At 37.9% G+C, this 20,033-nt stretch overlaps 1 protein-coding gene and 1 long non-coding RNA gene across 16 annotated transcripts in view; one reads left to right on the top strand and one right to left on the bottom strand.

The window, feature by feature from the left end:
- Nucleotides 1-2,119: 2,119 nt before the first annotated feature.
- CNTN6 (contactin 6) overlaps nucleotides 2,120-20,033 on the bottom strand; it is a 143,702-nt gene continuing 125,788 nt past the window's right edge. For 13 of the 15 annotated variants that reach the window (XM_080605769.1, XM_080605761.1, XM_080605771.1 and 10 more), the window contains 11 exons: nucleotides 19,037-19,212; nucleotides 18,578-18,695; nucleotides 17,573-17,731; nucleotides 17,337-17,486; nucleotides 14,324-14,394; nucleotides 11,328-11,562; nucleotides 10,661-10,776; nucleotides 9,139-9,325; nucleotides 5,791-5,903; nucleotides 4,243-4,411; nucleotides 2,933-3,542 (listed from right to left, as the gene is read on the bottom strand). In XM_080605769.1, coding sequence (XP_080461895.1) covers nucleotides 3,442-3,542; nucleotides 4,243-4,411; nucleotides 5,791-5,903; nucleotides 9,139-9,325; nucleotides 10,661-10,776; nucleotides 11,328-11,562; nucleotides 14,324-14,394; nucleotides 17,337-17,486; nucleotides 17,573-17,731; nucleotides 18,578-18,695; nucleotides 19,037-19,212 — 1,595 coding nt within the window. In that variant the 3' untranslated portion in view covers nucleotides 2,933-3,441. Of the gene's footprint in view, nucleotides 2,894-2,932; nucleotides 3,543-4,242; nucleotides 4,412-5,790; nucleotides 5,904-9,138; nucleotides 9,326-10,660; nucleotides 10,777-11,327; nucleotides 11,563-14,323; nucleotides 14,395-17,336; nucleotides 17,487-17,572; nucleotides 17,732-18,577; nucleotides 18,696-19,036; nucleotides 19,213-20,033 lie in introns of those variants that run through there. The other 2 variants (XM_080605768.1, XM_080605770.1) reach the window with 2 other exon arrangements.
- On the top strand, nucleotides 10,767-16,479 carry LOC308200286. The gene is made up of 2 exons (XR_013955432.1): nucleotides 10,767-11,051; nucleotides 14,198-16,479. It is a non-coding gene; the product is annotated as an uncharacterized lncRNA (long non-coding RNA).

The raw sequence follows: 20,033 nt of genomic DNA on the forward strand, positions 1-20,033 counted from the left end.
GTTTTAGGGGGGTTTATATTGTTCTTTTTTTTTTTTTCCTGCAACAATGAGTGACAAAACTATTTCATCTTTTTTTTTTTTTCCTTTTCATGAAAGCTGCCAGTCAGCTGAACCCTTGCTATTTCAGCACCAGCTGTGTTAATAATATTTTCTAAAGACATTAAATGAAACGATTAGAGTTGGCCACCTGGCCTTTCCTACACCATTCTGCAGTTTGACTAATCCAGCTTGATTCAGACATCATTTTGCCTTAGTGAAACATCAAAAAAATATGGGGGAGTTAAAGAGGAGGAGGAAGGGCCTCCACAATTTAGAGGACTTAATTTATTTAGAGAGAGTAGGGGGCTATCATCATATCTTTGTTTAAATGTAGTATCCTTAAGACTCCTTAGAAGTTGTGATTTAAGGCATTCTACTCTGGTTTGAGTTTTTCAGTGCTAGGCAAATCTACTTTAGGAAGCACAGCAGCAGAACAAAATAGTGAATTAGATCAATTTAAGTTCTGTTTGCTGAAGTAAACATCTCCTAAGGGAAAGAATGAAAAGATTGTTTGCTAAAGTTGCACGTCTCACTTGGTTTTAGTAGCTATGGTGCCAAACAGTTGACTCCTGCATGCAGAGGAGAGGAGAATATTTAGCCACAATGGTGGAACAAAGCTAAATGATGGCCCCTGTCCATCTGGTGGCACACGGCAGAGGATCTGATAGGAAACATAATGACCATTGGTTATCACCTTGGTGTTGGTCCATCCTGTGTGAGTGCCTGCACATATACTTCGACTGGCAGTCCCAAGGCAAAATAGTCACTTGGAAATCCACTTGTCGCTTCAGCTCTAAGGAAGTTCAATGAGAGAATAGCTTTGCTCAATTAGCAATCTTCCTATTCTTAGGGTTTTCCCTTACTTTAAAAAGGGCTTCTCCCATGGGAATGACAGAACAAGGCTAAGGTAGAAATTATGAAGTTAAAACACGGGAGAATTGAAGAGATTAATCTGAAAAACATCTACAGAGAGAAAAGCACCTTGTAATGAACATTAGTCATGTATACAGAAATGAAAACAAATGTGAAGAAATATTTCATTGTTTATTGTCACTGCAAGGAAAAATGTTTTTACTTCATTAGGGTATTATCAGGATTTTTAAATACCATATCCACTTCTTTCTAAACTGTTTTCTTCTGTTGAACGCTATGTTAAACCTCCTCCTAATGACTCTTGTGATTAGCATCTTTGTAGAAATCCCAGAGGACAGGCTTCTAAAAGTGGCATTATATTTCTAGAGCCTCCCTGTAATTAAGCATCTATCAGGCCTTCTATTCAGCTGCATATGACTGCTCACAAGAAAATCTTTCTTTGCTTGAATGAAAAGAGCTGTTTTGTTTAAACTTAGTGAAAGGATCACAGTTATGTTATAAAATATAAGAATCCTAGATTCAGTTTAACTGAAACAAAATGTACCTGTTGCATACCGGATACAAAAATTCTGCGAGTGAATTGCAATGGCAGCGACAAGTTGCGCTTAGAGACCTGCTGGGATGCAATGATGCAAAAACCTCTGTCAGAGCTCCACCAGAGGGGTCATCTCTTTGAAAAACATTGTTGAATTCAGTATGAGGATTATTAAATATCACCAGATGTGAGTAATATTTGCCCAAGTTTCTACAATAATTTCTTTAGTCTCTGTAGCCGCAAGAATATGAAACACATACTCTTTTGGCTTTGATAGCATCAAAAGAAAAAGCAAACGTTTAACAGTGGGTACAATTCCTAGCGAAACACGTTGTCCTAGGGATTCAATATCCTTTTCATTCTCTGGAGTGCTTAAATCAAAATTGAACATTGTTTCATAAAGCATGCTCTTGCTATGTTTTTATTATTTATGATTTCATTTTATATCTGAGCGTGTGGAGTTCTCCCAGGAAGGCAAGCACATGAGTCCTGTCAGTAACCTCAGGTATCGAAGTTTTGGTAACTTCCTATACAACTTCCCATTCTAAGACTCCTTCTGCCTATTTGGCTCCCATACCCATGGACAAGAAATGTGTTTTATTACACTCTTTGGAGAATTATCATTCACAGATGAAACTGCATTTTGCTTACCCATGTGCTTACACAATGCCATCTCCATTTGAGCCCTTTTCACATGAGAAAAGGGGAGGGAACTTCATTAATTTGTGGTACCAAATGGTTACAAAGGTGAGATAACACATATTTGACAGTGTTGAAAAGAAAATTTACTTCAGAATAAGGTGGGAATGAAAAAGATCACATCATTACAAGGTATCTTTTCATCCCCTACTAGTGATGTGAGACAACAAATACCTTTTATAGGACGCTGTTAAAATACAAAGCAGTGTGACTTCACATTTTGAGCTATATCTATCGACTTGAAAGCCATGATCACTCTGGTGTTTCATTTAACATTCTAATAACTCAATAGATTGAAGGATTTAATTAGATGCTTTTATTTATATTTCAAGATGATGAAAATCAATGGTCTTCTCATTTACCTTCACACCTAGCCCAAAGACGAATCTACACTTCCAGGCTACAGCAAAGAATAACAATGCCAGCTGAGAGAGTAACTGAACCTGCTGGAAGACAGATGTATTTCAATCTCCCCTTAAAAAAGGTATTCAGCATCTCTGCTATCTTTGTTGATCAGAACAGTCTTCATAAGACACAGTCCTTTAAAATGTATTTGAGAATATGTATCTCAAATTATAAAAGGTACTGTCCCACCCAGATCTGGTTCAAGGCTTGTTGATGCCACTGAAAGCTTCTCTATTGAATTCAATGGCTTTGGGTTGGTCCATATGACTCCTTTTATTTAGGTTTCCCTTTTCGGAAGAAAATAGTGTAGTACATTTCTTATAGTGCATTCTATGTTGTTCCCTGTAATACAAAAAAGAAAAAAAAGAAAAAAAAGTGCAAAAAGTAAACAAATAACTTTTATTTAATTGAAACTTGCGTGTTTGTTTTTGTTGTTGTTGTTGTTTTGAACAGGTTACAATGAAGAACACAAGATAAATAATGTCTATATCACAACTAATTTCAAGCCTCTTCTCAGTTACAACATCTTGGCATAGGTCTTTCACAAATGTCATACCATTACATTGGAGTTTCAGTGAGAATTACTGTTTATAAAAAAAATGAGATCAGTCTCCTTGCAATCTCAAGTTATATTTGGCACCACCCATTTAATTAATGCATATACATTTATCCACGAATTTCAAAGCTTTTTTTAAATTTATGTAGTATCGATATTTACATTTTCTCAGCAGTATTGATATTAATGTTTTCTTAGTAGTGTACATTCTCTATCTCCCTCCCCAATCCCCACTGTTTTTCTTTATTGGAAATGTTCGTTCTGGTAAAGTATTAAGATAAAATCTACAGATGGTTTACTTTTAAAAGTCCATGGCTGAACATTGCCTTAATCATCAAGGGAAAGAGTACTTAAGGACAAAACTCAAAAGCAGGATCCCAGATGTCAATGTATATTGCACTCTTTGGGATAATTTTATTTCTCCAGAGCTTAAACCTGTAAAGACATAAGCATAAAAAAATCTCTGATATAAGTAAATGTCTGTCCAAATATGTATTTCTATGCAGTCTAGCATAACAGTATTCTTTTTCAAACTTTCAAAATGAAACATTAGCCACAAAGGTTATTTCTATTTATTCATTTTCAAGTTGCAGCAGCAATCCCAGGGAGTACGGTTTTGAATCATGTTCCCAGTCTCTACATGAATATCTGCTTTCAGGAGGGTTTTGGTTAGTTTGTTACAAAACTGTGCTGCATTTTGCATGAATAATAAGGTATTCATGCAAGCAGAGACCAGACCCTGGGTACCCACACCTCAACCATGGAGCAGAGCTGAGGGGCTCTGTCTTGGCATATGCAGCAGCTCCAGATCTGATGAAAATTTGTGGTGAATATGAAAGCTGAAGCTTTGACTTCAGCTAGAAAGCTTATTTGTCTGTCCTTCCCAATGCATTCCAGGCTAGGGCTCATGGAGACATACACTAAAGATTAAGATCACACCTAGGTGTTGGGAAATTGTTTCTCCACTAATGAACATGATAAAACCAGAGACTAATCTACATTCATCCAGTATTACAAAGCGACGAGAGGGAAGTCACCTACGGTAACAAAAAGTCTGTTAATCCTTTGTACTTAGAGGCACACACATTTCTTATTATGCAATAATATTCAGAGAAGGATAAAAATTCTCACATACTTGATATTTTCGGAATCCTAATTTCCTCGCTGCTACTGCCATCCCCACCATCACTGACTGTTCTTATTTCTATGAGATAATCTTCTTCAAATGGCACCAGAAGTTCAGCTGAAGTGTTGTTTGTCTCCAGTATATGAGTTTTGCTGTGTCTGTTTTGTCTGTACAAAATCTAAATAAAAACGGGTTAGAAAACAAGAGTTACTTGATTTATTTAAGTTTTAATGGATTTTTTTTAAATGGCTGAGAATACCTTCTGTCATGTCCCAAACTTTTCAGAATTCTGTTAGCACCCTGCAGAGTATTAAATTCCATTAGAAAAACATTTTTTAAAGTTCAAGAAAGAACAGAAGTTTGGATAGCAGCACCTGGGTTTCCACTTAGGAAGCGTATTTCTGCAACTAAATGTGAGGGATTCAGGGACTGCTTGTGTATGGGTCTTTTCACTAAGGTGTCTCTGGGCCATGGTGTGGACTGGCCACCCTGGCCCCATGCCCAAGTGCTCTGGGGAGTTTGGATGGGGATCCTGCAGACTATGATCAGCTTTGTCCTCCGAGAAGCCTTTCTTCCTTGCTAGCAATCTCGTGAAGACAACCTTTTAATATATTTATGCTAAAAAGAGCAACTGAAGAGCAAAGCAGAAAGAGAGTTAACAGTGATCATACAATAAATACGCAGTGAGCACTTAAAGCACTCTTTCCACATCAAAATGTAATAGGAAAGTGTAGCCTGGAAGCAGGTACGTTAGACACAAAGGAAAAGAGCTTAATAGACTAGTTTTAATGTTTTTCCCGGCGTGTGGAGCTACTCAAGCACACTCACTAGAATCTAAAAGGATATGATCTCAAGAAAGATTGCAAGGTGGATTTTTTAATATTTTTTTTTCGATCCTTTTTTCTCCCTGGGCATAAATAACTCTGCATAGACACTAAAATGCTGAGCAATGCAAGGATCTTGATCCTAGGAACCTTTCCTCATGTAAGTGCTCTCCACAACCATTTTTACCATCCTTCAGGAATAAAAAAGTCTATCCTGAAGTCTTTTGGGGTCAGAGGCACTGCAAACAAACTTTAAATTTTACTTTCCTTAAAAAATAGATTTATAGAAGTGCTTTTTACTTCACTCACATTGATCTTTATGTGAGTGTCTTCCTATCTATTTTCAAAGATACATTTATGAATTGTCAGAGAGTGAGGACTTTCAAATGTATTTTATGCCTCTTTAATTCTTAAGAGACTGTTCTCTATTTCTTACAAATGTGTGAAGCTCTTGCCAAAAAAGATGTGAATGCAAGAATCTGATACAACTAAGATTACAAGGGAAATGGGATGAGAGTTCCAGTGCTAGGGACAGGATACCCCTGTGTTGGGATAAAGGCATCCTCCTCTGAATGAGATATTCTTCCATGTTTTGTATAAATGTCAGCCAACTTTCCCAATAACTCCAGAAAAATCACCTTTTTCCAGGTAATGAATAGTCACATTTCAACAAGTCACTTTTTGCACTTTTATAATAAATGAGTATGATTAATGAGATAAAGCAATGACTTACTTTGTAGCCTAGCACTTCTGATTCATTCTCCATTGTTTTTACGTGCTCCCAGTTCAAGCAGATTTTGGAATTTGTCAGTTTCCAGGCAATATTTGCCGGGGGTTGACTCGGTGCTTTAAAAAAAAGATGATGATAATCACAAGATACAACTGAATATTAATTTGCATAGTGTAATTGAATGAGCCGCTGACATGGAAGTAGCAAATGCATGGCTGATTCAAGTCTAAAAGAGTAAAAAATATTTTCCAGTCCATCATTGCTCTCATATTAGTCAGAATAAAGATCTATTCATAGCACAAAACCACTTACTGTGAGTTCATTTGGGAAATTAGGAAAAGCCTGACAATGTCTGACAGTTCAAGTTACATTTGATAGATTTTGTTTAAGCATTATGTTGTTCCTATCTATATTGTAATGGACTAGAGAATGTTTTGCTGCATGGAATTCAGGGGAAAAGAAAAAAAAAAAGCTAAAACTAAGAGCAGAATACAAAAAGCTAGATTTTCATCAGCCATGAGTGCAGGTTACAAAGAGTTACACATTAAAGTCTCCATGTGATCCATCATGAAACATTGCAGGATTTTATAAATTCTCAGCATAATAGGCTGAGAGTAGATTTTCAAAGGCTTTTTATGCCTAAGTGCCAGGACTTTGAAAATTTGCCTACAAGTGACAGAAATTGAATCCTGTGAGAACATGTGAAGTTGAAACTGTGCCTTTGAGCTAACACTGTCTCATATTTAGAACAACACATTATCTCCATCTCCATGGTGTGTCCAACTGGACCTTGCCTGGGAGGACAGTGCTGGAGGTATTAGAGGAAATAGGGACTTGAATAGAATTAAGAAAAGAGAGGAGAGATATGGAGAAATAGGGCTTCTGGGTTGTGAGTATCCCAGACCTGACTTTAAAATGTTAAACTTCTAGGATACTTCATTTCTCCCTGCAGTTTCTATATATTGATGACTAGCATACGTAGCTTAGAAGGCATGTTGATTTGGTAATACAGCATAATCTATTTCATTTCCTACAGAGAGAGAATAAATTGATTGTGTCTGTTATATTTGTCTGCTTCCTGACTATGGAGAAGCTTAATCCATCGCGCTGGTAGGGAAAGGAGGTGTTAGTGAGCCACCCAGGTGAATCTAAGCAGGCATCCTTCCAGGAGCCATAAGTCAGTGCTGGATAAATATTCATTTTTGAAGGTGTTTAAATACATTCATATGCGTAAAACCACAAATTTACTTTTTTTTTTTTTAAAAAAAAAACTTCCTTGCTGCTTTCAGCAAATATTTTAGATAAGGAATTCAATCACAAGACATTCACAAGAGGCAAAGGACGCCAAAATCTTTATTGATTGAGTACTTTCAAAAGTCTTGGAAGCCCTCAAATATCGTTCAATATCCACATAGTACTTAAAGCCACCTTAATTCATAGAATTTGGGCTGAAAAACCACCACTACATGACTTCCTAAAAAAAATTATCTGTTTTTCCTCTACAGACCAAGAACCAGAATAGGCAGCAATGGATAGCGCTTCTGGTCCTTTCCAACCTAAATGATTCTATGAAGCAAAACATGGTGAACAACTCCTTAGATCTAAGATGACTGATCCTTTCCACAACTAACTTCTTAGAATCAACATTGTCAAGAATAATTCGTAGTCCTAAGTATGTGTTTAAGTTTATTAATTTAATGAAGTTACTCTCATGTTGTAGGTAACACATTTTTTGTTGCTGTTCTACTGAGTCTAGGTTTATACTTGCAACTTATTTCTAATATCTACATCTATTGAGGTATGTATTTGTAAAGAAAGAGAAAAAGTGATGAAATTTCTGAAAACCATAACATAAATAAAGAAACAGAAGAGCTGAGCCTCATAACTGTTTTTAGTGGGAGCAGTATGCTCAAGGAAGGAGGACATCATTTCTACTTTCCTAAGTAGTAAACTCAAACCAGAATATCAACTTAGATCTTAAATTGATCTTAGACAAGTAAGCTTCAATCAGAATTGCACCTATCTGGCAGAAGGCCTATTTTAGTTTTGAGTTTTGCTTAGTCCATACAATAATGCCATGCACAGAACATTTTAGGAACCTTTGGCAATGAGTACAAAGACAGAGCTATTAGCTTGAAGCTAAAGCTCCCACTGTAGATGTGCATTGTTTATATTCTCTTGATGTATTACCTCTTCCCATATTGAAAGTGCCTGCATCTTTCAGAAACGAGAGCTTAAAAATTTAATATATGTTTTTAAATATTAAATGGGTTATTTGGACTTTAATTTTTAAATGAACCATTAGCACCATCCTGAGTTTGACAGAAGATGAAGACAATGTAAAGCAAAAGCAAATTCATTCCCTATATGTCCTGTCTCTTGACTTCTGTGTCTTTATTTTTTCTGTCATACAAATATACATAAAAATATAGAGAATCATTTCCAGAGATTAGTTCATTTTCCATTAGGAAGTTGTCTGTGAGAAGAATTTAGGGCATATGGGTACATAACAGATTACCAAAATTTTCTATTTTATGATTATTTTGCTCTAAGTGAGCATTTACTTTACAGGTTCAATCAGAACTTCCCTATTATCTTGGAGGATGGCCCCGTGAAATCATAGGTTTCATGAAGTTGTTTCTCACGAGTAGAGTAGCATATGTTTTTGCTTCTAATTGCAGGAAATTTAAACAATTACTCACTAAATAGTATTTATGTGAATGTATCACATACGCTATCGTCTGTACTGCACAATTTAGAGATCTCAGAAAAGCATCTTGAGAATTTAAGAGTTTTCTTTAAAAAAAAAAAAGCCATATTCCCGTACCCAAATCTGTGGTTTGACCTGTGAAATATCTTTCCTTTATTGACTCTGCATCTCATTTGAAATCTCGTGAAAGCAAGTGCCACACTGCTGCAATTCAAAAGGAAATCCTTCCTAATAGTTGCTACACTGGAGGAACACAAACACCTCTGTTATCTAGTTTTGCAAGCGTAGAGAATTACCTTAGTACATACACATAACAAACCTAGAACCCCTCCTATGAAGACAGGCTGAGGGGGTTGGGGTTGTTCAGTCTGGAGAAGAGAAGACTCTAGAGATATCCTACAGTGGCCTTCCGGTACCTAAAGGGGGCTTACAGTCCGAGTAAACTCAGTGGTGACCACAGAATTGTTATCAGGGAAGAGAGGAAGAAGTTTCTTACTCACAGATTGCATTGCTTCATTTGATGAAGAAATTTGGGACCCCATTGATATTGCAACATTTAGCAGAGCTGGTCACGGTAAGCTGAAATGTCACTATCCCACTTGGGAGCTTGCAACATTTGTTGTACAAAATTGAATACTCACGTGACTTTTTAGTAGTGACATTTACTGGGGTGCTGGAGGGCCCTGTCCCTGCCGTGTTGTAAGCCCGAACTGTTGCAAAATACACTGTGTTAGCCTTTAGTCCTGTGATATTTTTGGCTGTTACATTCCCATTGACTCTGACTTTACCAGCTGCGCTTTCCTTGGGATCATCGGTCCAATATAAAACCTGGAAAGCCAAAACAAAGAAAAGGCAATTCGTTGTTTTAAATCAATTAAGGAATTGGCTGGGAAGCAGACACGCTGACAATGAAGATTTCAAGGAATACAAGACTTTTCATATTCAAAACTCGCAGGAAAGAAAACCAAGCATGAATATTTATAGAGAAGAAATAAAATTTGAGAGACAGAATACCAATTAAGAAAGCAAATCAAATCCTTAGCTTTATAGATGTCCAAAAGGAAAACTTTGATAACGTGAGAAATTTTAAAAGCTTGCTTGGTTTTATGGTTTGAACATACTTGAAAAAAATTTTAAATGACATAAAGAAATATTTATCTCAATCATCTAAGGGGATTTTAATTATTTTGTATCCTGCTTCTAATTTTGATTTTTAGCATTTGATTTTGGAAGGCTTGTGTGTTGTATGTGCCTCCTACTACCTTGCTTTATACATTTGTAATGAAAGCACAGAACTTAAAGTATTTCTGACTTGGTTTACCCTTGCTTTATTTTATCTACAAAAGATTCACTGTGCAAATAAAATGCCCAGGAATCATATTTGAGATTACTTTGAAGTACTCCAGCTAGAAATATAAAACTTCCACCACTCCCCCACGCTCCGGAGGCACTGCTGCCCTGTCCTGGGGATGTCAGGTGCAGCTAACACTGGGGCTCTGCTCCCACCCGGTGCTGGAGACCTGAGAGAAGCCAGAGGCAGGATGAGTGCCACCGGGGTCTGGCAGCATCCATGTCCCCCCACAGCTCCCCCATCTCAGCCCCTGAAATGCCTGTCGCTGGATCTGGCCCTGGGCTCATGCCATTGTGCCGGCGGTGCACCCCAGTGCACAGGGCAAGCAGCCCGTCACTTACTAGTACATGAGCAGCTGCTCACTATGAACAGAAGTGAGAAGCCCAAAGCCTTTCAAATATGCCACAGCAGAAGCTTTGGATGGTAATGATGTGCATGTTCTTCTGTGAGAGGTGCTGTAGGCCACGTGCATGTCCCCTAAAGATCAACTGCCCCATTGCGCTCACGCAGTGTTACAGCTGTCTGAAGAGGGAGGATCAACCTTGTTTTATGGAATCAAGCACAAGTCATTTTACAGTGGTCATCACAAATGATTAAACTTGAAGTTTTAATTTACATTACAAAAAAAAGCTGGGACAGAACTATAGTCTGGGTCTATAAATGCTTGTGATTACCTCAGGTGAAATGTTGCTAATGAGAGTCAGGTGAAGAGCTCCATTAACTGCTGATTTGGCAGTGAGGGAAGAGGAATCAGGATATGAATGTGGCTGGGGAGGGGGTTTCTGTAAGGTGCCCAGCACCAGCTGCCTCACCTCGTAGCCCAACACTCTGCCCGTGAGCCTGTTCCACGCGATGGGCTGCCAGGAGACCTCCACCTCTGCCGCCGAAATGCTCAGTGCCGAAGTCCCTGCTGGTGCTATCTGTGGCTCTGGGTCATGGGAGAAAACAAAGCCAGGGGAAAAATTGTGGTATTAAAAGGGTGTTGTCTCAGAAACTTAATGAGATTGAAGACAAAAAGACAAGATTTTTGGTGGAAGCCGCAGGCAGAGGCTCAAGAACCCTGGTATGAATCCCTAGCTTTGCTGCCTGTTTACTGTGGAGCACCAGCAAAATTGTAATTTTTCAAAATTGATCATAACCTGTGATCTGGGACAGATTTTTAGAGGAGGTCAGCTGCATGGAGTGATCTGGGCCCTCTAACAGGTAAACTGTTTTCAATGTCTCCTGTTTTTTCCCAGCCCACTCAGTGGGAGCTCCCTGGGGACAAGTCTGTTGAAACATGCCACCTACTTAAAGCAGTTATGAAAAACTGTCCCTTGCTTTTGTTCACTTCATTTTCCCATCCTTTGTCTTGTGTCTCTTGAAAACCTGCAATGAGCAGCTTTGAGCTAAATTCTGACTATCCCTATAGGGATCTGAATTATCATACCTGGGACCTATGGGCTCTACACAGTCAGCAATAGGAGTAATTTGCTTTACCATCTTCTCCCGAGTAGACAATGGATATGGAGCTCAGGGTCCCTTCTCCTTCATTGTTGTAGACACCAACTTTCACTTCAAAAGGAGACAGAGGTGTAATGCTTTCATTCCTATAAATGTATTTGCTTGCTTCTGCTGAAGCCACCACTGCTTTTGTCCAGGTTGTTGAGCCAAGAGGACGAAACATAATGATGTAGCCAAAACTTTCCCCATTCTGCAGTTCTTCTGGAACTGGCTGTAGTGACAAGGCAGTCAGTCAATAAGCATTTGCAAGTATACACTCTTTTAATTGAATCTTCATTCTCTCAGTATATTTTAGTAGTATTGATTCAGTTGACTGTGCCTTAGAGAAGATAATAATGTTTGTTCCATCAGTCAATGTAATATTGAAATAAAAATCAAAATAATAAATCTATTGAGGCAATCAATTTAGAAACAAAAGATCTGATCAGCTCCATTAAAGTTATTCTCTTCCAGGCATGAAGTTTTCAAAATTAAAAGCATTTCACTCAGCACAGGTTGTAACTGATATTTTTTTCCCCCAAGGGGTGTAGGAATGCTGATTTTAAAGAAATTATTTTAAAAGAAAGAAAGAGTTGGGAAAGGAGCAAATGTGTATACATAGAAGTGCATGTCAGCTGTATAATTGCCTGTGCATGTGTACAGCACTTACATATTTTTTAGCACAAGTGAGAGTCTTGAGTGCATGAACATTTTCTCATTTAAGTTTGCTTAGAACAGAAATGTTATTGCAAGTCAACATGATAAAATTAAGGCTTCTATTAATAAAATCTCATGTCAAGATATGTATTAATGACTCATACCGAACAGGCAATTACATCAACGCTGTATTATTTTTTTCTTGGGAAAAACAACACTTCTACATTGGTTTCTCAAAGCAAGAGAACATTTGTGAAACAAGAAAAGATCAGTAGTACATAGAGGAGTACATAGCTTTTATCAGCAAAACTTCATTTATATTAGATGCTTGCATCAAAGCCAGGTGCAAGGAAATCAGCTATGAAAAATGGTGCAGAAACAGAGTGAAAAACAAAGGGGCAGAACTGCAGCTCCCGCAATGGTTCCTGGCTCCAAACTTTTCCCCTGTAGAGAAGCTATGAGGAGCACTAACAGTCTGAGAAGGTGGGAGGTAAAAAAAAAAAAAAAAAAATAAAAATAAAAAAAATTGAGGAATAAATCAGCAGATTTCAGGGCACTGAATGTATTCTTTCTTTCCTTCTAATTTAATAGTAAGATATTTGTCAAATTATAACCCTGATCTGACATATATAACAAATGTTGTCATTCTTTAAGTGTTTTACAAACATTAATTTCCCAATCTACCTCCTTCTATTTCTTATCCAGTCCCGAGAGAGTTAAACGTGAGAGATGAGGGTGCACTGGGGATTTATAAGAGTTCAAGCTACTTTCCAGAGCATTTAATTTGTTTTTGAGGCTTCTGTGACCCCAGATTTAATCAAGATGTTTAGTGAGTTCATCACAGAAAGCTGGAGAGCCCAGTTCAGTGTTGTTAGCTTGGCATAATTAGTATTTCTTCTGACTATTTTTCAGGACACACTATGAAGTCCAACAGGATAATTTGATTGAGATCTCTCAGGTTGTTTTTCAATTTTCATGTTCTGCTCCCAAAGAGTAGATCAGTAGAGGAGAAAATGAAAGAAAACAGTGAAAGATGCATATGGAGGAAAATTCAGTTCAGTAAAAGTGAAGTTTCACTCTATTTGGAGCATGCAAAGGGGAAAGCATTGGCAGTATTATTTATCTTGTCGGGATTTTTTCTTTTGATCTCATTTTTTTCTGTCACTTCCCTTCCTCCCTCAAAAGGTTGGTTAAATGGCAAAGTTATCAGCATACAGGACAACAGAGGTAACTCACTTAGGTGATAAATAACATTACTTGTAGTTTAAATTAATTTATTTTCCTTTCTTTTAAACCATATACATGAGCTTGGCTATTTCCCTGGAAAAAGAATGAAGTCAGGGGAAAGGGGAGACTGCTTTCCTTGCTTAAGCTGAACTAGAAGTATTTATTATTATTATTATTATTTAATTGAATAAATATTTTCCATGACTTATGAAGAGAGCACTGTGCTTTTGAAGCCCTGGTCCGAATTAAAGACTACACAGAGATTGTGTGCAGGCTCTGAGATATTCACACCTGTCCATAGGATGGGTAAGGCTGCCTGGGCTCTGCCCCGCAGGCTGGGTGACGCTGACAGCCTGGGACAGCTCCTGCTGTAGCCAGTTGTCTTCAGAGCCAGGTGAGATGTTTACCTGGGTGAGTCACGTGCATTTTTCAGCAGCAATGAAAACCCCTCAGTTTTTCCACTGTCCAGCACAGGTGGACACTGTGTTTTGGTCAGTTTTTCCATGGGGGCTGGAGCAGCTGCCCATCACTGCAGAGGCTTTGCACGAGGCTGCCTGCAGAGATGCAGATGGGTAGCTGGAGAAGGAAGGCTACTTCTCACAACACTTGCTCTCTGCAATGACCTGTGCTCACTCATTGCAACTTGTAGTATGGTATTAATAGCTCTGAAATTGCATATTCTCTCTTCTTGCTGGAGTGTTGGAGAATTAAAGGGCTCATCTCCTTTAATGCATAATAGGATATGTCTTGTCAGCACAGAGTTCCAGAATGAAAAACATGTAAACAAAAGTATGAAAAATGTTAATGCAGAAAATGGCCAAGCAGATTAGTGTGTTAAGCACATCCTGTACAATGGAGATAAGAGGGTTATACAGACTTCTAAACATCTTTATAACATGCCTCTTAAACTGTTTATTTTTATAAATGGTTTGCTATAACACAAGAAAACTTGCTATGCATCTTACAGACTGTTTTCTCTCCAGATGCAGGATGAAATCCAGGCTCAGCCCGAGCCAGTGACTGAAAGCCTCTGGATTTCAGCAGGGCTGTGATTTCACCCATAGACTTTTCCCCATTAGACAGCTTAGGTTAATTGAGCTAACAATTACCTCCCATGTGATGACCAGCTCGGAACGGCTCCCTCCTCCTCCACTGATGTTCGTCGGTGCCACCACAGGAACTGGAGAACAAGAGACATCGGTGCTTGCAGCAACCCCCTGCTGCTGCCTTGTCCACTGCAAGATTAAAGGGTTTCCTCCCAGCTTCTCTCACATGCAGCTACTCTGCCTTTCAACACGTTAGAACAGGGACTACATTATATAATGGTACATTTTAAACGAACTGAAATTATGTTTACACATTTTCAAGTTTCTAAGGCTGAAGCCACAGATGTATTTGATACATGAGTACCCTGGTTCAAAAAATTAATTAAAGAAGCTAGTAGCATCAAGTATCTGACATTATTATGCCTCATCAACTAATTGGCAAAATGATGTTCCATTCAGACTGTAGCTGCAACACTACTGATTTACTAATTATGCATTTGTTCAGTAAACATGTTGTTGGAGCAATATATTAATTTTTTTTAATTGGCTGTATGCTTTGCTTAAGAAATTCAAAACTTGTAATTTTTCTTCTCCTAAGAATGCAAGTGGCCAGAAGTGCATTAATTAGAACTTGATTTCCCCAGCATTACTCCAGGTGTATGGCCCCATAGGTCCATAGTCAAGGTCAAATAACATGCTGGTGCTGCAGGCTGAAGGGGCTTCTCGTCTGTCAAATGGCTCTTGGTGGAGAGGCAAGGAAAATAGCAGTATTTCCTGCTTCTTTCTCCATGTTTTGGGAAACATGCTCACCCCATTAGCCTATAAATATTTCTACTTTTGGGGAACTGGGTTGTGGTGTAATGGGTGGCATTTAACAAAGTTTTTTTCCTATTATATAATTTGCCATAAATTTACTTGCAAGGATGATGTCATGTTTTTTATTCTGTTGCTGGAAGAACATGAACAAAAAAAACAAGACAACTCTGTAACTTACAGATCCCCAAAATATATATGAGAGCATTCATTCTCTTTGCCATCTCCAGACATCTGCTACTATTTCTACAAGTTTCAAGATTGTTTTTTTGTTCCCTTCATTCAGCTTCTACTGCCTAAAAGTTGGATGTGTCAAGACAGGGCTGAAAACAGGGTCAGAAATGGGCAGGACAGTTATATCTCAGAAGTTTTTTTCAGAGATTTTGGCAAGTTCTGCCATGACTGCCTGCCCTTCCCCATATTTTTCTTCCAGTGTTAGTACAGCTGCAGCAGTAACAATAAAGGCAATAGCCCTCCATGCTCACAGAAATTTGTGTGAATCAGCTGTCACTTCTACATTCAAACTCACATCTAAATCTTTATCTGACTGCATTCTCTCTAGAAATGTAGAAATTTAAAGATAATTTTGTTTTGCAGTCAGAAAAGTAAATGCAAGTACAAATGGACTAAGCTTTTTTTTTTTGGAGAGTTTAACATAGGTATTTAGTTTTGCCACTCATAATCCATGTCTGTGCACATCAGAGGTAAATAATCTAAGACTGAAAAGAACATTAAAGAAAGAAAAAATAACAAAACAGATTTTCAAGCCTACTACTTCACTGTTTCATGAACCAGTTGATGCTCAATTAGTTCATGTGTTAAATGTGTTCAGTACTTAATACGTTTGCATCGGAAAAAAATTTGTCCTACTGCTCAGCAGAGCCTCAACCAGGTCATAGTTGAGAAACAGACAAAAATTTACGGTTGAGTGCACCAACAGAGGCTCAATTAATTCTCAGCTCTATTTTAATGAAATGAACAGTGGCTCATTTGCATCCGCAAATCTACTAATGCTCAGAGTTTAGCTGGCAAAATAGCTATTAAAACAGCTAAGTTCACATTCATCCTTCGCTGCCAGTCTTTGCTCTCCTCACTTCAATGCTGCATTCAGTTTTCTATGCTGATAAAAATTAAAGACAAGCCTTTATTCCTCCCACTGCATAGCAATGCTTTGAAGCAGACTGACAGCAGTGAAGGGGTTAAGTTACTAAAATCTAAAGTGAGTCTTTCTGTTTGTTTTGGTGAACAAAAATTGGGCAATACTGTAAGGAAATAATGTTATTATTATGCTACTGCCATGGTAAATATTATTAATTTTATTGTTTCTTTCTGGCTGTAGCCTTGTGAATCCTCCCAATACTGTATTTTGAGTTCTGTCTTGAAATGCAGTTTGCCAAACTTCAGAGCATGGCAAATGAGATAAAAGGAGAGGAGAAAGTGGACTGTAAAACCTGCTTCCCTTTCAGTGCTTTCCATCCTATAAATGCTGATTTTATAGGTGGGAGAGAGTTGATGAGCAGGGGGCTGAGAGAAACATAAAAACAAAGCAAAGGTTTGGACTTCAAATAAATTGTACCAAACAGAGAAGGTCAAACGACTGACAGTGTTGGTCATCCAAGAATGAGCCTTCTTCCCATGAGGTTCCAAGTCCCGGAAGATAAATGTGTAAAGGTTAGACAGACTGATAGCAAGGATCCTGTCCTGGAGTCAGTGGAAGCTATTAGCTTCACTGGGCTTTGGATGTTGTAATTTATTTCCTCCAGTTAAAGCCAATATCCTGTCCCTACCGATGCTCAGATATCAAACAACCTCTGCAGCAAAGCTTTATGTGCTTGTGCTAGGATATGCCAGAGAGCTGGCTTTATCATTTTCTATTCAAGTCCCGGAGCAGTGTATAAATGTAGTTATAATTGGAAGAAAACAAAAGTTGCTCCACAATTGCTTGAATGAAAGTTTGTGTTCAGGCATGGGCATTTTTGGGGACATAACAAAGTATGGGCCAGCTCCAGCCTTTATTGCTGGCCCAGGTGATCTTGAACTGGAGAGAAAAGCATGGGGTAATTCTAAGTCATGTTCAAGCATCCCTCGCATCAAGTATTGCAGGTGTGCTGTCAAGAAGACATAGGAGCCACAAGTTAAAATGCCAGACAAATATATAAGTAACCCTGCAAGAGAGAGACTCTGCTGCCACAGACCTTTCACATTGGGGAACTGGCAGTGTGTCCATGTGGAAAAAAAAAAAGAGGAGAAACCAGGGACTTACCTGCTGCTTTGGTTTTCAGTAGAGCTGATGGTCTGCTTGGTTCCCCAATTCCAACGCTGTTGCTGGCAACCACACGAAACTCATACTCAACCCAAGGGCTTAAGTCAACCACTGTTGCTTTGTGAGTCCTGCCATTAAGGACTTCAGGAACTAAAAGTAAGCAAATACGTCAATGAAAATGTATTTTGTATTAATGGTATGTGCAAAAAATACAAGACGACTCTCAAATTGCTCACCTGTTGGAACTGACTGCCATCCAACTGAGAAAGGAGTCCTTGTCTGAACACTGTAGATCTGGACTGGACTATTATTATCTATTCCAGACTTCCAGGATAACACAGCAGTAGTGCTAGAAATATGTTCGACTTTAACATCTTCTGGTGGACCTGGGGGGCCTAATTTGAAAATAATTTTAAGACAAATGTATTTAAAAAAAAAAAAAAAGACATTGCTGGACTGAGTTGTGCAACTCTTACTTACTCAAGGCAGTGGCTTTATTCATGAAGGTGCATTTTCATAAAATTAGCACAATCTCTAAATAATGGCTTCATGCCTGTATTACTTTTTTTTTTTTTTTAATTAATGGGGTGTTTTAAGTCAGCAAAAAATAATGTTTTCATGTTACCAAAAAGAAAAATACAAACAAGGGAATGATAGATATAATAATAAAATTTTTTATATAGAGAGAGACTGATAAAGTTTCCCAGTGTGTCTTTCATTGAACCATACAACATCTATAGAGTTCCTATGGAATTTAATGAAAACCAAGGAACCAAGGTTCAGCAAAAATGCAAGATGGTTCTTTATATAGATTTCTGATATCTGTTAGGGGTTACTGGATCTGCTCCCATCACAGCATTTCTCTTGCTGCTGGCAGTAAAAGGATTAGCAAAAACCTCAATCTTATCACTTAGTTGATCTAGAAAATGATCTTTCATATTATCTCCAAAGAGTGGAAAGGGGTCTGGTCTTTTGATTTTTCCGGCCTGCACTGTGACCCAGAGATGCTCAGCAATGGTAGGTGGCACCATTCTGCTGAAAGAAGAGGCCTTCCTGTCCTACCATGTTGAACTCCAAGGCAAGAAAAACTTACCTTCAAAAAAGGCTATGGCACAATTGTACAGATCTCCCATTGTGTAACTGAAATGTTGCATCATCATCCTAGGACTTTTCAAACAACAGCTGATGTTAAGAAATACTAATTCCTCCAGAGGATATAAAATCTACATTAACAGACATACCTCTTACAATTATATCTACTGCTGCAGATTGACTGTCTAAAGTTGTTTGTACCATGCACACATATTTCCCAGAATGATGTAGCTGAATATTTCTTATCATCAAATCCCCAACAGATTCCTGGAGATGCAAAGAAAGTAAACTAATCACTCACAACATGCTTTCCATACTGGACATTTTTATAAATTGCTCAATATTAATAAAAAAATTCAGCTTTTAAATTAAAATATTCATAGCTATCATCAGTTTCTTTCATGCGGACATTTTTATTATGGCTTCACAAATAACTCAAGTGCCTTTATGAAATTTAAGAAAGAAAAATAAATGGCTGCAGCCCTTGTAAAGAAACAATGATTTGCCATGCATATCAATAGCGATGGAAGAATTATGAAAAATGCTTATGTGGTCTAAAGACTGTGGCAAGTAGTTTCATTAAGCACTAAAGAGTTTTAAAAACTTACCCCTCCAATTCTTTCAAAATGATGTATTCCTCTTTTAAAATCAATTCTATTGCCATTGAATGACCATGTGAACGCCACATCAAGGGAAGGGTCATGAGACACCTGGCATGGAAGGACTATGCTTTCTCCAACTGTTACATCCATATTAGAAGGTGGAATAGTAATTGCAGTCTTTTCTGTGGAGACAAAAAAAAATCCTTTTTATTAAAATGCTTATAAAAATAGTAGATCTTGAATGAGTTTTGTGCCATTTGTGAAATGATGTAAAATTGGCCCAAATGTTCCATAATAAAGAAGATTATCTCTAATATGATGATGATTTGAGAAACTCTTACCCATGTGTAGCCTATTACTTCTGCAGTATCAATACAATGAGCACTCTGTGTGCTCTGAGAGCGAGCAGATGTCAGAGGCAACATTTTAAATTAGTCATATGTTACTTTGTAAAACCCATAGTCGATAGATATGATTTTGGCTTAAAAAGTGCAGAATTCATTATTAAGACTGTTAGAAATATGCCCACAGTTCTTCAGACTTGAAAATCCCTCCTTGCAGGAAACTGCAGCAAAAACAAAATCAGTATCTGTCTCTGCTTACTATATACATTGAGAACCCTAATCTATATTAATGTTAGCTGTACCTCACTGCAGTGTTTACATTACAGCTTCAGAGAAAATACCACAACAGACAGAAAAACTATCTGTGTAATCTTTTTTAACCCCTTACACTGGGAAACAAAGTTGCAGATCTTATTAAGGGAACTAGTAGTTTGCTAAAGGGGAAAGAAATGGATTTATATGACTTCACTTTTGTTGTTATGACTGGCAGATAGATTAGAGATAACAACCACTTTGTTGTAAGCAATTCCCTTGAATAAAGCTTTTGTGCATGAAAGTGTTATAAAATGGTGGGAACTGAGAGGCACATGAATAAAATGAGAGCAGAATCTATTCAACAATATTAATGCGTTCTGAAAATAATGTGAGAGGAGGAGAAA

Source organism: Anser brachyrhynchus, assembly GCF_964034855.1.
Source record: "Anser brachyrhynchus genome assembly, chromosome: 10".
Lineage (NCBI taxonomy): Eukaryota > Metazoa > Chordata > Aves > Anseriformes > Anatidae > Anser > Anser brachyrhynchus.